The 16,595-nt window shown below is 37.3% G+C and overlaps 4 protein-coding genes across 12 annotated transcripts in view; 2 read left to right on the forward strand and 2 right to left on the reverse strand.

Annotated features, from left to right (window-relative positions):
* The window catches only part of LOC135249381 (zinc finger protein 345-like), a 151,842-nt gene extending 143,983 nt beyond the window's left edge, over positions 1-7,859 (forward strand). For all 3 annotated transcript variants that reach the window (XM_064324967.1, XM_064324966.1, XM_064324969.1), the window contains one exon: positions 2,128-7,859. In XM_064324967.1, the coding sequence (XP_064181037.1) occupies positions 2,128-4,287 (2,160 nt within the window). In that variant the 3' untranslated portion in view covers positions 4,288-7,859. The remainder of the gene's footprint in view (positions 1-2,127) is intronic.
* The window catches only part of LOC135249413 (zinc finger protein ZFP2-like), a 144,586-nt gene that overhangs the window by 88,312 nt on the left and 39,679 nt on the right, over positions 1-16,595 (reverse strand). The window lies entirely within an intron of this gene.
* LOC135249365 (deleted in malignant brain tumors 1 protein-like) overlaps positions 1-16,595 on the reverse strand; it is a 197,638-nt gene that overhangs the window by 28,898 nt on the left and 152,145 nt on the right. The window lies entirely within an intron of this gene.
* LOC135249370 (zinc finger protein ZFP2-like) overlaps positions 11,329-16,595 on the forward strand; it is a 34,927-nt gene continuing 29,660 nt past the window's right edge. For 3 of the 6 annotated variants that reach the window (XM_064324928.1, XM_064324926.1, XM_064324927.1), the window contains exons 1-2: positions 11,336-12,478; positions 12,600-15,470. The gene's annotated coding sequence lies outside the window, so the exon portion shown is untranslated. Of the gene's footprint in view, positions 12,479-12,599; positions 15,471-16,595 lie in introns of all 6 variants that reach the window. The other 3 variants (XM_064324932.1, XM_064324933.1, XM_064324934.1) reach the window with 2 other exon arrangements.

Consider the following 16,595-nt stretch of genomic DNA (forward strand, 5'->3'; position numbering starts at 1 on the left):
GCCCTGTTAGTTAATTTGTGCCTCTTTCCTGGACGATGCAGTGTCTGTGTGGTCACAAGATTTTTATATTTGCATACAATTGTTTGTACAGATGCTTGTGATACCTTCAGTTGTTTGGGAATTGCTCCTAAGGAGGAGCCAGACTTGTGGAGGTCCACACTAAAAATCAGTGGCTCTAAAGTTAGGCCCTTTAATACAGCCACAGGTGCCAATTAACTCCCAATTAACTCCTAATTATGACAATTGCCAATCAGAAGCTGCTAAAAAGTCATTACATCAATTTCTGGAATATTCCTGTCTGTTTAAAGAGGCAGTCAACTTGGTGTATGTAAACTTTTGACCCACTGTAATTTTGATATAGTGAATTAAAGCTGAAATAAATCTGTCTCTGATCGATCATTTTAAAATGATTTCTGATGTGAACAAAGTAAATGCTCTAATTGACTTGCCAAAAGAAATTACGGTAACATGAAATGTGCGGAGTTATGAAAAACTGAGTTTGAATATCTTTAGCCTAGATGTATGTAAACTTTTGGCCTCAACTGTACCTGAGATATAATTTAAGGATCTTGTTTCACTCTTTTTTTCAGTATTGTTTTTGAATTATGTAGGAAATTATTTTACATTGTGAATGTGAGCACATACAAATGTCTTTCATTGTTCATTGTTCTCTGATTTACTACTCCTGTTTGTAAATGTTGTGCAATTCCTGTAGCATATAACAAAAATTGTGCAACAAATAATTTTGACTCCTATGGGGTGTGAATCAGCTCAACCATTTCATACTTTTGTTTTTGTCTGTACATGACATATCTTTTATTGACATTAATTTCAGTAATATTTGCAAATAATTGTGGACATTTAGACCTTAAACCTAAGAGGAAAATCGCATCTTCTCCAACTTGCCTGATTCCATTCCTAGACACTAAGTGGAATCCTTTTTACCACACTTTTATTGATTTCGAATCTTATTCTTTTGAATTATATTTTTGTTCTTGTAAATATGTAGAAAAATGTGGGTGCAAAATAGTTAAACACCAGCATCAATTCTGCTTGAGTTAGATTAAAACTCAGCTTGCAAACTTTCACCTTTCTTTACTGAATTTTCGGTGTGGCAAATTTGGGTAGGAGAGGGTATTTTAAACCCCATCAATAGTTACTAGGGCTAATATTTATTTTAAACATAATCTGACTGTTTTTATTTACCTTCATATGAGTTAATTTTACTTTTGTTATCTAATAAATAGTCGTGTAATCTTATAATTCCGTGATGATATATGATTCAGTACTACGAAATAATGTTACAATTAAATTCTTTTATTTTGAAACACCTCACTCGCGATTTTTTGACGTCATAATCTTGCTGGGTCTGTCTTCGCAGTGCATTCGTGATGTTTATCATTTCACACGACTTTAATATGTACATCAGATCATTCGTTTAGAATTACATCAAGTTAAATAAACGAATAAATTAAGTTAAGTAGGCTATCTTCAAAAAAAAAAAAAAAAAACGGGATTTTTTTTTAACAATACAGTAACATTTATGCCTTGTAGCCTACAAGCACACTTCCTAACGGGTCGGCTAATTTACAATACTTTCGTTGTTTTCACAAAATAGGCTATGTGTTTGCTCATGTTGAGATTGGATAATTAATTTTAGATTTTGAAAACTTACATCGCTACTTCTCTACAAGGTGGTCAATTAAATTGTATTGAGTTAAAAGATGTCGCTAAATAACGTGAGATACGATGGCCTGCACTTGAAGATAGCTACTTTTCCGGTAGTTCGCTGACTATTTCAAGGAAATCTTAGAAGTGTATTGGAATTGTGTTTCTTATTTTCCTGTTTTATTACACAATTAAGTCATATTCATTTTCAAGTAGGTAGTCCTGCGGTTATTAAAATTGGAAATGGGGACACATATGTGTGCTGGTTTTCGTAAATCTGTGGCTCAGTTAAGATTGACTTTTGTTTCAGTTCATTCATTTTTTCCCCCTTAAACCTGCTGGATAAATCGCAGCATGCTTAGCTCAAGTTAAACCTGTGAAGAACTGCTTTACAACTGGAACAGCTATGCAGCTCGCCTGTTTGATTAAGGCTAAATCCCTTTCCCTGTTTTCCTCCAGGGGCTGCAGTTCTGCACACCTTTGAGCAGCAGTATGATGCAGGCAGGAGTCTGTTTGAGACAGGACACCGAGGCAACACTACCAGAGCTCACTGAGCAGCACAGGATCAGACAGAAAGAAGAGGAACTCAGTGTACTGGAGCCTGTCCACATGGCAGAGTCAGAGACAAAGTGCGCTGCACCAGGACTCAACACACTGGAGCCAGAGTGTGTTACAGCACACAGTGGGGTCAGTGGTGTACACCACACACGCACATCACTGATTAAAACAGAAACTGATCCATGCTTCACCCACACTGGGGATGTTAAGACAGAGAGGCTAGACAGTACAGAGCTGGGATATGTAACCCATCTACATCCTGACCAAATCAAAACAGAAGCTGATGATGGAGAATACCTTAAGGCAGAACACATCAGTGATTTGCAGGATATTATATGTGTTCATATAAAATCTGATCAAGTAAAGTGTGAATTCAATGAACGTTTTGAGAGTGATCTCATGAGCACTATGATGAATGGAGCTGGTGTTTATCACAGAGATCAGACTGAACCCTGGCAATATGTGGGAGAGTCAAATTCTTTGAAGCTGGGAAAGTGCTTCAATAAGCAATGTCATTTAAATAGCCATATAGTTCATACAGCTGAAAAGCCCTACCAGTGTATGCAGTGTGGGAAGTGTTTTGTCAAAGAATCTGCTTTCAGTAAACACTTAAGAGTACATGAGAAGAACTACAAGTGTACAGAATGTGGTAAAAGTTGTTTAAGACAATCTCATTTAAATAGCCACCAGAGAATTCATGCAGATGAAAAGCTCTACAGTTGTATTCAGTGTGGAAAGCAATTTTTGCAAGCATGTCATTTAAATCGCCACCAGAGAATTCATACAGGTGAAAAGCCCTATAAATGTACAAGGTGTGGGAAGTGTTTTTTAACAAAATCTCATTTAAATAACCACCACAAAATTCACACAGGTGAAAAGCCCTACAAATGTACTCAGTGTGGGAAACAATTTTCACAAGTATGTCATTTAAATCGCCACCAGAGAATTCATACAGGTGAAAAGCCCTATGAATGTACACAGTGTGGGAAGAGTTTTTCACGAGTATGTATATTAAATAGCCATCAGAGAATTCATACAGGTGAAAAGCCATATAAATGTACACAGTGTGGAAAGTGCTTTTCCCAAGTATGTGTTTTAAATCGCCACCAGACAATTCACACAGGGGAGAAGCCATACAAGTGTACACAGTGTGGCAAATGCTTTTTAACAAAATTTAATTTACATACCCACCAGAGATTTCATACTGGTGAAAAGCCCTTCAAATGTCCTCAGTGTGGGAAGTGCTTTTACACAAAATCTAATTTAAATTGCCATCAGAGATTTCATACTGGTGAAAAGCCATTCAAATGTCCTCAGTGTGGGAAGTGCTTTTACACAAAATCTAATTTAAATTGCCATCAGAGATTTCATACTGGTGAAAAGCCCTACAAATGTACTCAGTGTGGGAAGTGCTTTTCCCAAGTAAGTGATTTGAATCGCCACTGGAGAATTCATAAGCGCGATAAGCCTTATAAATGTCCTCAGTGTGCAAAGTGCTTTTCAAAAGTATGTGATTTAAACAGCCACAAGATAATTCATACAAATAAAAAGCCCTACACGTGTACACCTTGTGGCAAGTCTTTTTTAACAAAATCAAATTTAAATGTCCACCAACGAATTCATACAGGTGGAAAGCCATACATGTGTACACAGTGCGGTAAGTGTTTTTCACAAGTTTGTCATTTAAATCGCCACTGGAGAATTCATACAGGAGAAAAGCCTTTCAAATGCCCTCAGTGTGGGAAGTGCTTTAACACACGTTCTAATTTAAATAGCCATGAAAAAATTCATTCAGGTGAGAAGCCCTACAGGTGTACGCACTGTGGGAAGTGCTTTTTCAAAGTAAGCCATTTAAACCGCCACCAGAGAATTCATACAGGTGAAAAGCCCTACAAGTGTCCCCAGTGTGGAAAGAACTTTTTAACTAAATCTAATTTGAATAGACACCAAAAAATTCATTCAGATGAAAAGCCCTACCAGTGTCCTCACTGTGGAAGGTGTTTTTCCCAAGTATGTAATTTAAGTAGTCATCAAAAAATTCATACAGGTGAAGAGTCGTGACAACTTTTCATTGTGGCAAGTATTTCATGACGGCATGCTTTATGCATTGTCCTTTTTGTTGGAAGTGTTTCTATTGTTCATCCAGTTGAAAACAATACTGATAATTTGTACAAAATTCCCTTTTTATTGTTTCAGAAAAACACCATGGTTTTGGTAGTAGTTTAAGAAAGTAAATGTTGTGGTGTACCTTGTGTAGGAAGTGTTCCTAAGGTTTCAGACAGACACCTCACAAGTTATCTCACCAACAGGAAATGTACTGTGCATTTTAATGGTAGTAATTCTGAGGTAAGAGCAGTGAGTTGTGGAGTGCCTCAAGGAAGTTGTTTAGGGCCACTTTTGTTCTCCATTTTTACAAATGATTTACATCATTACCTAATTTTGAATTATTCCACCATTGCGATGTATGCAGATGATTCCACAATATATAAATCAGCACACACACCTGGAGAACTTGGTAGGGTTTTGAATGAAGAATTAAAGTTAATAGAAGAATGGGTAACGGCAAATAAATTGGTTCTTAATATAGAAAAGACAAAATGTATGGTATTTGATTCAAAATATTAATTAAAAGTCGCACCAATTTTACACCTAACTATAGGAGATATAGATATTGAACAAGTAACAGATGTAAAGTTATTAGGGATCACTGTTGATAGTAAAATGTCTTGGAACAGCCAAATTGATCAAATGGTGGTAAAAATGGGCAGAGGCATGGCTGCTATAAAACACTGTAGAAAATTCATGCCTATTTGTTTAACCAAATGATTAGTGCAAGCATTAGTGTTATCACAGTTAGATTATTGTTCAGCGATTTGGTCCAACACAACAGAAAGTAATCTGAACAGGTTACAGGTAGCTCAGAACAAAGCAGCTTGCATTGCTCTTCACTGCCCATATTGAACAAGAGTAAGTACAATGAGTAATCATTGTATCATGGCTTGGTTAAGTGTAAAATGCAGGTTGCATTATTCTCTAGTGTGCTTTATTAAAAATATCATCCTAACTAAAATCCCAGAAATACTTTATAGTAACCTATAATTTTTTTCAGACAGACATTATTCTACTCAGCAGTCATCTGAGAGTCGTATTCTGTTGCCTCAGTGTAGAACTAGTTTAATACAGAGAACAGTTAATTATCGAGCAATGGTGGCATGGAATTCATTACCAAGTTTTTTGATTCAGAAAGTAATACAAAAAGTTTTAACAAAAAGTTAAGATTGTATTTGTTCACACAAGGAATAGTGTAGAACACTATATGATTTTTTGTTTTTTCTGTTCTTGAAGATGTAATTGGTTGCAGAGAGCTATCCATCACACTATTTCTGATTTAATGGATGAGTTGCTAAATGATTTCTTTTCTCAATTATTTAAAAGATGAAATTATTATATAGAGCTATCATGTATTGACAGGCCTTGAGTTGCTGTCGATTGTTGTGTGTCTTAGTGGTTGTGTTATGTATTGTGTGTTGTTATGCATTGTGTATTGTTATGTATTGTGAGTTTTATTGCGAGTATGAATGTTACGAATGTGTATCGATGTATTTTTCCGTATTGAAGTATATTTAAAAGATTTATAGGGACACCAGGAAGAGTAGCTACTGTTACAATACAGTAGCTAATGGGGATCTAAATAAACAAACAAACAAACCTGAAAATTCTTATAAATGAATAGCACTTGAATTTTATTATTATTTAGATTAAAATGAATTTAATTTATTTTTATGATAATAAAGATTTATTATTTAAATCTTGAAATCATCACCAAAATATTTCATGTGAAAGGCTATAAAGGTTTGTTCGTTTTATAAAGTATTAAAATACTCCATATGGTGTGAAGTGACAGAAAAATAATTCATGTGAAAAGTCATAAGCAAAATGGTTCATTATGTTCATTTCAATATCAATATAAGTCATGTGGAAAGTTTTCTTACCATGTGAAATGCAAATGAAGTCGCTTTGGCTAAAAGCCTCTGCCCAATGGCTAAATTTTCATTTTTCACACTTGGTCACATGGGTTTTTTAAAACCTTTGTGTTGATATTATAAACTTACATAATTTTAAGTCATACAATTGAACTGTTTAAAACTGGAATATATATTACAATCACCAGTCGTAAAATTACTCTGGTGGAAAATCATACAGCTTTTTTACAAGCTAATGGGACTTTTCAAAGCAACATTATAAGGTACTAACTTCTCAAATAAAATTTTGGATTTTGGCCTTTTTAAAAAAATATGCTATAAGGTTCAAATTTCACTTGTACTGAATTATTTTTGTGATCTGCTGTTGTGTAGCAAAGGTTTCCTAGTATTACAGTGTATAGTTCTCCCTGTGGTATTGCCAGTTGATCTTATTTTGGACAGGCCTGTGAAAAACAGAACGATCACTGGGACAAATGGGCCTCATTTTCCTGTCATAACCAGTGTTTCTGACCATTTTATTCTGTCAAAAGTAAAGGATGATATTTTGTGATGATGACATTGACACCAATGTAATTTGAACGATGTGAAAACTGTTTGGATATTCTGTACAAAGAGACTTGTTAATATGTATTGCCAACATGTATTCTGAACTTGACACTACTTGCCCTTTCAGTTATTTTATATTTCAGTTATTCAGAGGCTATAATATGCATGTCAGCTAAAGCTGATCATTACACTTTAGACAGTGTGTTTTATCTCAGATATCAGTTGAGGATCTTTGTTTCGCTTTTTATTTTTCCATTTTAAATATGAGTTGTATATGAAATGATTTTATATTGTGAATGTGCATATACCAAGGCCTTTATGCCATGTACATTTCTGTATTTGTGCTTCACTGTGTCATTGTTTTCTCCTTTACTGCCTCCTTTAATGCCAGCAGCTATACCACCATGCACCCGGCTTCTGCCGAATGGCTAAAGCTAAGCGAGGGTGGGCTTGGTTAGTACTTGGATGGGAGACCACCTGGGAAAACTAAGTTGCTGCTGGAAGTGGTGTTGGTGGGCCAGTAGGGGGCAATCTTCCCTCTGGTTGAATAAACCCCAATGCCCCAGTGCAGTGACAGGGACACTGTGCTGTAGGAGATGCTGTCTTGGTCCAAGGTCCTGACTCCTGTGGTCATTAAAGACCCCATGACACTTGTTGCTAAGACTAGGGAGTTCGCCGGGGTCCTGGCTAAATTCCCAACCTGGCTCTCTCAAACTTGCCACCTGATCATCCCCTGATTTAATTGGCTAAAAAAATGTTCTCTCCCTCTCCACCTTAGCTAACATGTGGTCAGCGTTCTGGAGCAAATTGGCTGCCGTGCATCACTCAGGTGGGTGCTACACATTGGTGGTGGGTCAGATGAGTACCCACTCATCACTGTAAAGCACTTTGAGCATTCAGAAAACTGCTATTTAAATGCAATGTTTCATTCATTCAGTTTGTAAATATGGTTTGATTCCTGTTGCATACAAATCATAACACCAATTGTGCAACAATTTTCAATTTGCTGAAAGTAAAAAAAAAAAAAAAAAGATTTAATGTATATCTCAGATATGTAAGTACATAAAATGGTCTTTATCAAATAAAACAGCAACAAATATGCAATCTATGGTGGACATATAGTACTTAATGGGAAAGCACACCCTCAGCCAACTTAAGTGGTGAAGCCCAGGAAGTAAGCTTGTACCGCACATGTCTTTGTTGTTTGAGGGCAAAATATTGAGCTCCCCATTAAAGTGAGTGGGGAATATCAGACATTTGAAGTCAAAATAAAACTTCCCCAATGGTGTTTTGAAACTCGATTAATGTCGATTGACGTTTCATATGAACAGCAGATTGAAATATATGTATTATGTAGTGGAATATGTACATGTTAATAAATATTTTCCCATGACTTTTCGAGCGAAACAACCATTGTTTCAGAAACTGCTGCACATAATGTAATTTATGATCACAAAAAATTGGCCAATTAGGTTTTGTTTGGTTGTTACATCACCTTGGATTTCTACATTAAAATCAATGGGGAGCAAGCTATTTTGCCCTCAAGAGTTCTGAACATGCACAGTAGAGGCTGTTTCCCGATACTTCCTAGGCTTAACCGACTGGCCACTCCTACCCTCTCCAGTTCCTATGTACACTCTATGGTTGAAACCGATTGAAAGTGAGGGAAAAGAGACACGATTACATTACTCGCAATGTGTTATGGGATTTGTAGTTCATTCCCTCTTAAAAAACTTTTAAGTACACAGTCTTGTACCTTTGCCTCTTTACAAATGTTTTGGCTCTGAATCATTTTTATAATGTCACGATTCATCTCGTAGCTGGATGGTTCAAGACTGAAAACTATATCATCTAGCGTGTTTCTGAAATGTCTCTGGAGAAAATGAATGGGAAATATACTTCCGGAACCAGGGCCACTAAAAAAGTGGGTGGTAACATTTCTGCTTAATTTTTATTTTTTTTTAAGGGTGACTTAGCGAGTTTCCATACATTTACACTACTCTTTTATCACATGCTTTCTGGTTCATACAATTTTAACACAAACATATAATCATTCACTGCCAAGTATTAGATTACATTGAGCTGAAGCAATTGAGTCACCAATGAATAAGGGTAAGGTTTTTCACCGACGGTGTCACACGCATACACACGTGAGCAGACTGTGCTCTCTACAACATTTGCTTTGACTGTGTTGACGTCTCACATTAGACCTGTCCAGTGTGAGATATTTTGAACTATTTACAAGAACATAAAAATGAATCGCAAATATTCACAATAATATAGTGCCCTTTATCACTATTGCAGTGTCCTTTATGCAAGCATTCTTTGATATAAAAGCTCCAATAATCAATCAAAAATGCCTGCACTAAGCTTCCACTAATGTGCTATGTGAAAATGAAAAGTAAAAGTAACTTGGTACACAGCAAAATAACGAAGCCACAATTTCAGCAAGACCGAGGCTGTAAAAGACTTCCGAAAGCTATGTAAATGAGTTTGAGGAATACGAGACTGTAAGTTTATTGTAACATATACAGGGTTTCAAAGCAGAGGCAAAAGTCATAATGGATAGATCATTGAGAGGGCCAATTTTTTCGGGCAGGAGCTTGCTTTCACGCAATTCACTTGGCATTGGAATGTCTAATTCTAGTGATGATGGACAACAGGCTGTCCCTCTCCAACAACATTGCAGCAGTAACCCGGGCATGCAGATTTTTCCTATACAACATCCGCAGAATCCGCCCCTTTCTCACCACCTACTCAACCCAGCTCCTGGTCCAAGCAATGGTTCTATCCCGCCTGGACTACTGCAACTCTCTTCTGGCTGGACTACCGGCATCTGCCACCAGACCCCTGCAGCTCATCCAGAATGCTGCGGCTCGTCTGGTCTTCAACCTCCCCAGACACTCCCACGTAACTCCCCTGCTCACTACCCTCCACTGGCTGCCTGTTATAGCTCGCATCAAATTCAAAACATTGGTTCTAGCATACCAGGCAGTCAAGGGATCAGCCCCAGCATACCTTCACAAGATTTTCAAACCCTACATGCCAGCCAGATCCCTCCGTTCTGCTACCTCAGGACGCCTAGCACCTCCCCCTCTTCGCACCTGCACTTCCAGAACACGTCTCCTGTCTGTTCTGGCCCCACGATGGTGGAATGACCTCCCTGTGGAGGTCAGAACAGCTGAGACTGTGACCCATTTCAAACAACGACTGAAGACCCACCTCTTCAGGCTGCACCTCTCCCCATCCCTCCCTTCCCCCCCTGTAAATGACTAAACTTAGGGGTGTAACTAGGCAGCTGTTTAATAGGTGACTTAGTTGATGCGCCAGTCTTAACGACTACTTGTATTTTTATTTTTCCATAGATTGCGTTGTTGCCGTTCTCGTTGTTAGTGTTAATCAGTTTAACCACCAGGGTCCAAGTTGAACTATGCGGTTGTTCCCTGTACTTGGACCGGTACTTCTCTCTAGGGGTTTCATCATACTTGTTCCTGGTTATGGTTATACACTTTGTTGTACGTCGTGTCTGCCAAATGCCTGTAATGTAATGTAATGTAATTGAGATCATTTTTTTCACAATTTGCACAATACAGGCAAAATAAGCTAGTGACACATATCCTGCCTCTCGTCCAATGCATGCTGGGATAAACTCTTGCACCCCGGTGACCCTGCCCTGGATAAGCAGGTATAGGCCTAGATAATGGATGGATGGATGAAAATGATAGCTGAAAGACCTATACTGAGGGCAACCACAATGGCCCTAGTGAACAACGTCTCTCAACATTGCTACATATGCTGTATTCGGTTGGTCTTGTCAACTTGTAAAGTTGGAAAAAATATCACATGACCAGCTCTAATATACTAGGTATTTTCATTCAAGTGGTCATTGGCAAGTTGTTAGTTTATCACGCGAACAATCTGTATATCTGCTGAGATGTCAAGAAGCTTGGTCCAAAGTGATTGACCACTGCAACACGGTAATAATGGAAACCAGGCATAAACTTGACCATGTTTTGACATTAGTAGCATACAAAAAGTACATAAACCACCCAAAAACAGAACAAATCTCATGCCCTCAATAAACTTGGCAACTCTGCTTAAACACATTACGATAGATAAATAAATTAAAGTTATATGGATACATTTACTATTAACCTGGTACATTGTTGTTATCGTCCAGCAACTGTTAAGAGCAAGGTGAGGTCAGTGGTACGTCACAACTGGTTAACTCAGGTATAAAGAAACTTGCCCGAGTTTACCACTGGTATTTACGACTTTGTTGGCCATTTGAATGTAACTTCTTGGTGGTTAACTCAGAATTTTCCAACTGTAAAAGTCGACAAGGACTGGTTGAATGCACCAAGAGAGCATACATAGGAACTGGAGAGCGTAGGAGGGGCCAGGGGGTGAAGCCTAAGAAGTAACGGGAAACATGCTCAACAGTACATTGAGTCCAAAAGAGCTTGCTGCCCCTTGAATTCCGAGTAGAAAGCAAATTTCTTTGGCAATTTCACAACCAAAAAAAAAAAAAAACCTGCATCCATTAATTTATGGTGATCATAAATTCCATTATGTGTAGCACTCATCATATTTTTATGATCTGCTTTTCATATGAAGTGTAGCAGTCATTAATCAAGTTTCAAAATGCCAAAAGGGACATTTTATTTTGCCTTCAAAAATCAGATATTCAACATGTGCAGTACAGGCTTACTTCCTGGGCTTCACATGCTCATGTTAGCTGACGGCATGCTTTCTGGTCTTGTTAAATCTGCGTGTATGGCTTGCTAAAACTACATTCAGTGTCATGTGGTGACTGCAGGGATCTTCTAGTCCACAAAAGGGCTTCTTTTTTTTTTTTTTTTAACCATCAAATTCAGCAAACATATTGTGGATTGAAATTTTCAGGTCATGTTGTACCCAGTAGAGGTTGTTTTAACTTATTTTCACTTTGAGAATGAAACAAATGTGTACTTTTACCAGGCCCAAACCTTTGCATACCACTGCAGCTTTACAAACAGGTAGTAAAGTAAAAAACAATGACACAGTGAAGGGCATTAAAGGTTTATACGAAAATGTACATGACATAAAGGCCTTGGTACATGCATTCACAATGTAAATTATTTTTAACACAATTCATGTACAACTTTGAAAATAAATATCCTCAACAGATACCTCACATAAAAACCATAGAACGTATAATCATCAGCTTTAGCTGTCATGTACATTACAGATTCTACACTGTCAGTAAAAGAACTGGAAATGGCAGTACTGTCAAGTCCATTTTCAGAACACATGTTGGCAAGACACACAGCCATGTTTTCACATTCAGATGTCAGTTTCATCATCACAAAATATCAGCCTTTGGACCTCAAGGGAAACACATTTTTACAAATAATATCATAAACAACTGTAAAGGAAAACGGGATCCCAGTTTGTCCCAGTCATTGTGCTTTTCTTCAAATGTATTTTCCACACATTTCATTTCATTCACTTGTATGAATTTATGTATGAGTACAGAGTACATTTTTAGGGTTTGTCACCTGTATAAATCATCTTGTGGTAATTTAACTAACTTCCATGGGAAAAACACTTTCCATACTGAATACATTTATAGGGCTTTTCAACTCTGTGAATTATCAGGAGTTCATTTAAACCCATTTTTTACTGAAACACTTCTCACACTATGCAGACTTCTGGGGCTTTTCATCTGCATGGATTCTCAGGTGTTTATTTAAATCAGATTTTGTTTTAAAACATTTCCCACATTGTGCACATTTGCTTTCACTGTAGATCTCAGTTATTATAGTTGTTTAACATCCATGTAATTGAGTTCACGAATCTCAGGTGTTTATTTAAATCAGATTTTGTTTTAAAACATTTCCCACACAGGGTACACTTGTATGACTTTTCATCTGTATGAATTGTCTGGTGTGTATTTAATGCAGATGTTGTACGAAAGCACTTCTCACACTGTGCGCACCTGTATGGGTTTTCACCTGTATGAACCAGTTTGTGCTGATTTAACTGACTACTTTGGGAAAAACACTTTTGACACTGAATACATTTGAAGAGCTTTTCCCCAGTATGAATTCTCAGGTGTTTATTTAAATCAGATGTTGTAGTAAAACACTTCTCACATTCTCCACACTTGTATGGCTTTTCACCTGTATGAATTATCTGGTGTGTGTTTAATATAGATGGTGTTTTAAAACACTTCTTACACTGCGTACACTTGTAGGGCTTTTCATTTTTAGGAATGATCTTGTGGCAATTTAAGTTAGATATTTTGGAAATGCAGTTCCCCAACTGAATACATTTGTAGAGCTTTTAAATTTCATGAGTTCTCAGGTGGGCATTTAAAATATGTTTTTTTTTAATAAAAAAAAACCCTTCCCACACTGAGGACATCTGGAGGGGTTTTCACCTGTATGAATCATCGTGTGCTGATATAACTGACTTCCCTTGGAAAAACATTTCCCACACTGAAGACATCTGTATGGCTCTTCACCTGTATTCACCTGAATTCTCAGGTGCACATTTAAATTATTTTGTAACTTTTTCCACACTGAGTACACTTGTTGAGTTTGTCACCTGTGTGAATTCTCATGTGTACACCTAACTGAAATTTTCTACTATAACACTTCCCACAATGTGTACACTGGTATGGCTTTACACCTGTATGAATTCTCAGGTGTTTATCCAAATCAGATTCTGTATTAAAACACTTTTCACACTGTGTACATTTGTAGAGCTTTTCACCCGTATACATTCTATGGTGTCTATTTAAGGCATATTTTCTTTGAAAACACTTCCCACACTGTTCACACTTGTATGGTGCTTCATCTGTAGGAATGTCACCCTCATTTTGACAAATTGCCTTGTTCTGAATTAAATTCAAAAGGCTTGGGTTTTTACTTGGATGAACTATCTTTGATTCAATTATCACATACATACTCTGAAAATCTATGTGTTTTTTGTTTCCATTTGTATTTTCATTGTTTCTGTCACAGTAATGATTTTAGGTTTCCACACTGGGTTTGCAGATCATGAATTTCCTCTATTTTACAGTTTGGATTCTGCTTTCCCGCACTTTGCCATGGTTCAGTCTGGGCTGTGTGATCAACATCTGCTCTATTCATCACAGGATTCATGAAATCACTCACTAAACTTTCACTGGATTCACACTTGATTTTATCAGATTTAACATTTGATATCCTGCGAGTCACTGATATGTTCTGCCTTAAGGTATTCTCCATCATTAGTCTCTTGTTTTGATTTGGTCAGGATGCAGATGGGCTACACATCCCAGCTCTGCACTGCCTAGGCTCTCTGTCTTAATAAGATCTCCAGTGTGGGTGGAGCCCAGATGAGTTTCTGTTATTATCAGTGATGTGTGTGTGTGTGGTGTACATCACTGACCCCACAGTGTGCTGTAACACAGTCTGGCTCCAGTGTGTTGAGTCCTGGTGCAGCACACTCTATCTCTGTCTCTGATATGTGGACAAACTGCAGTCCACTGAGTTCCTCGTCTTTCTTTCTGATCCTGTGCTGCGCAGTGAATTCTGGTAGTGTTGTCTCAGTGTCCTGTCTCAGACAGGCTCCTGCCTGCATCATCCTGCTGCTCAAAGGTGTGCAGAACTGCAGTTCCTGGAGGGAAACAGGGAAAGGGATTTAGCCTTAATCAAACAGGTTCTACTGCAGCAGCTGACATGCTTTACACTCTGCAGTCCTGCAGATGTCTGACTGACCACTGTAGGCACTCTTGCATTATGAGGAGGGGAGAACCTGCCTTCTCTCATGTCAGATTTCAAAATGCAGTTTTAAATTAAACTGTCACTTTGTGCATTCTTTTGAAGACCTATGCTATTTATTTAGAGGCTGCGCAACTCACCACTGAACTTTGAGTTCACCTACCGGCTAATAAAAGAAATGACCACAAATTACTTAATGAATGGGTAAACAATACGTTTTCTTAGAATGGGCATATAGGCTAAGTTTGACATGATCATAGACTATTGTACAAAGAAACTGTAATAACCATTGATTTTTTTCTTATTGAACGACAAATAAAAGGCAGTTAAAAGATAAATGTATGCTCTCTCCAATGTTTTTTCCCCTCGTTTTCCCGCAAAATTTTCAATGGGAAAATGAATGGGGATACAGAAAAGGCAAGATGCAATTGATGAGGTAAAATTTGTCAAGCCTTTTTATCAGGGAAGCATCTTGAGTGATGTTAAAAATTAGGTCAAGTCAGCTGAGAGTAGTTTAGATAACATAAAACATGAATTTTTTTTTGGCAATGAAAAAATATCTTGAACGGATCATTAAACCACTTTCTAAAAACATTATAATTGCAGATTGTGTATCAGTGTGAGTAAGAATTTGCCTACAAAAACTTCCAAGCCATAATGATATTCCAAATGAGAAAATCTTTAAAAATCATTCTGGATACAGCCGTCAGGGGCAGAATTATTCCAGTTACTGCCATTTTTAATTTTCTTCGGGGGAGGTTTTAAAGTAAAATGTGCTTTTATTTTGAAATTCTATGCAGAAACTGCACCAGAAGTAAATATTTTTGGGGAGACAACCTTCCGTACATTTTTCCACACACCGTAGGCTGGTTCACACGATCTAAACATACGGATCATTCGCCAGGTAGTTGCTTTAAGAAAAACAAACGATTGAGTTTACGTCGTTGAGTCATCAACGAATACGGTAAGTTTTTTCTGAAATTTTGATGATTTAAGAATTCTGTAAGTTTTGTTACCCAGCAATGGATAACATTTCACTCAATTCACAGCATATGTGTTTGCTAGTGTCGAACAAATCAATAATGATTGTAAATAAATGATTTATCGATACTTCCGGGTAGATAACTAAAACCAATAACAAGAAAGTAAATAATTTGGCAATATTAAACGGCGTACGAATAAGAGTGGGCTACATTACTTAGCCAGCTATATATCATAACAACAGCACTGTAATACATCCAACCATCGCCGCTGTATTACGATTTAGCAAACGCTCTTATCCACAGGGACTTACAAATATATATATATATATATATATATTTTAAAAAGTTTTAACAGTTTCTGTTAGAGCTAACGATAAACTAGCTCGTTAATTTGAAACGTATCTTATGTGCAATTTTTTTACGAAGAGCCATGATGTGTGATCTTATTGTTGTCCACTTTCACGCCTATATGGGTTTCATATGTAACCCAGCCCAGTGGCTAAAGAGTGAACTGCAACGCCTAATTGCAAAAAGAACCTGAAATCTCGTCCAACCAATTGTCAGTCAGTAGTGAAAGCCCAAAAGGAGGCCCATGTTCTCTGGAAATATAAAGTCAATACATTATTTTCACAAAAAAATTAAACGTTAATCCCATCCATTCTATTGTCTCCGCTGGGTCTGATTAAAAATAAAATATTCCTAAATTTGAATTTCAGTGGATGCAATGTGCCTCCTCGTATTGCCATAAATTACAATATGACCATAAGGAAACTCTCCATCCTGGCTGGATCATAAAGCTAAATGCTTCTGCTTTGGGGGTGGTGTAATGTTGTGTGGTTTGATTATATTGTAAAGTCCAGGCAAGTCGTCTGCTGCATTCAAATGTACTAAGTGTTATACTAAGTATTTTTCTCTCCGATCACTGTCTGCTTCCCTCTATAGCTAGCTAGCAATCTGTTTTTCTCTATCCACCTCACTAGATCACAGCTGATCTATCTCTCTCATTAGCTAGTTAGTAATTATATCCTTCTACCTCACTTCCTTGTGAAGTCTCTCTCTCTAGCTAGCTATACTGGACTTCTAGCAAACTTGAAAAGCTATATAAA

Source organism: Anguilla rostrata, chromosome 2, assembly GCF_018555375.3.
Source record: "Anguilla rostrata isolate EN2019 chromosome 2, ASM1855537v3, whole genome shotgun sequence".
NCBI classification, from domain to species: domain Eukaryota; kingdom Metazoa; phylum Chordata; class Actinopteri; order Anguilliformes; family Anguillidae; genus Anguilla; species Anguilla rostrata.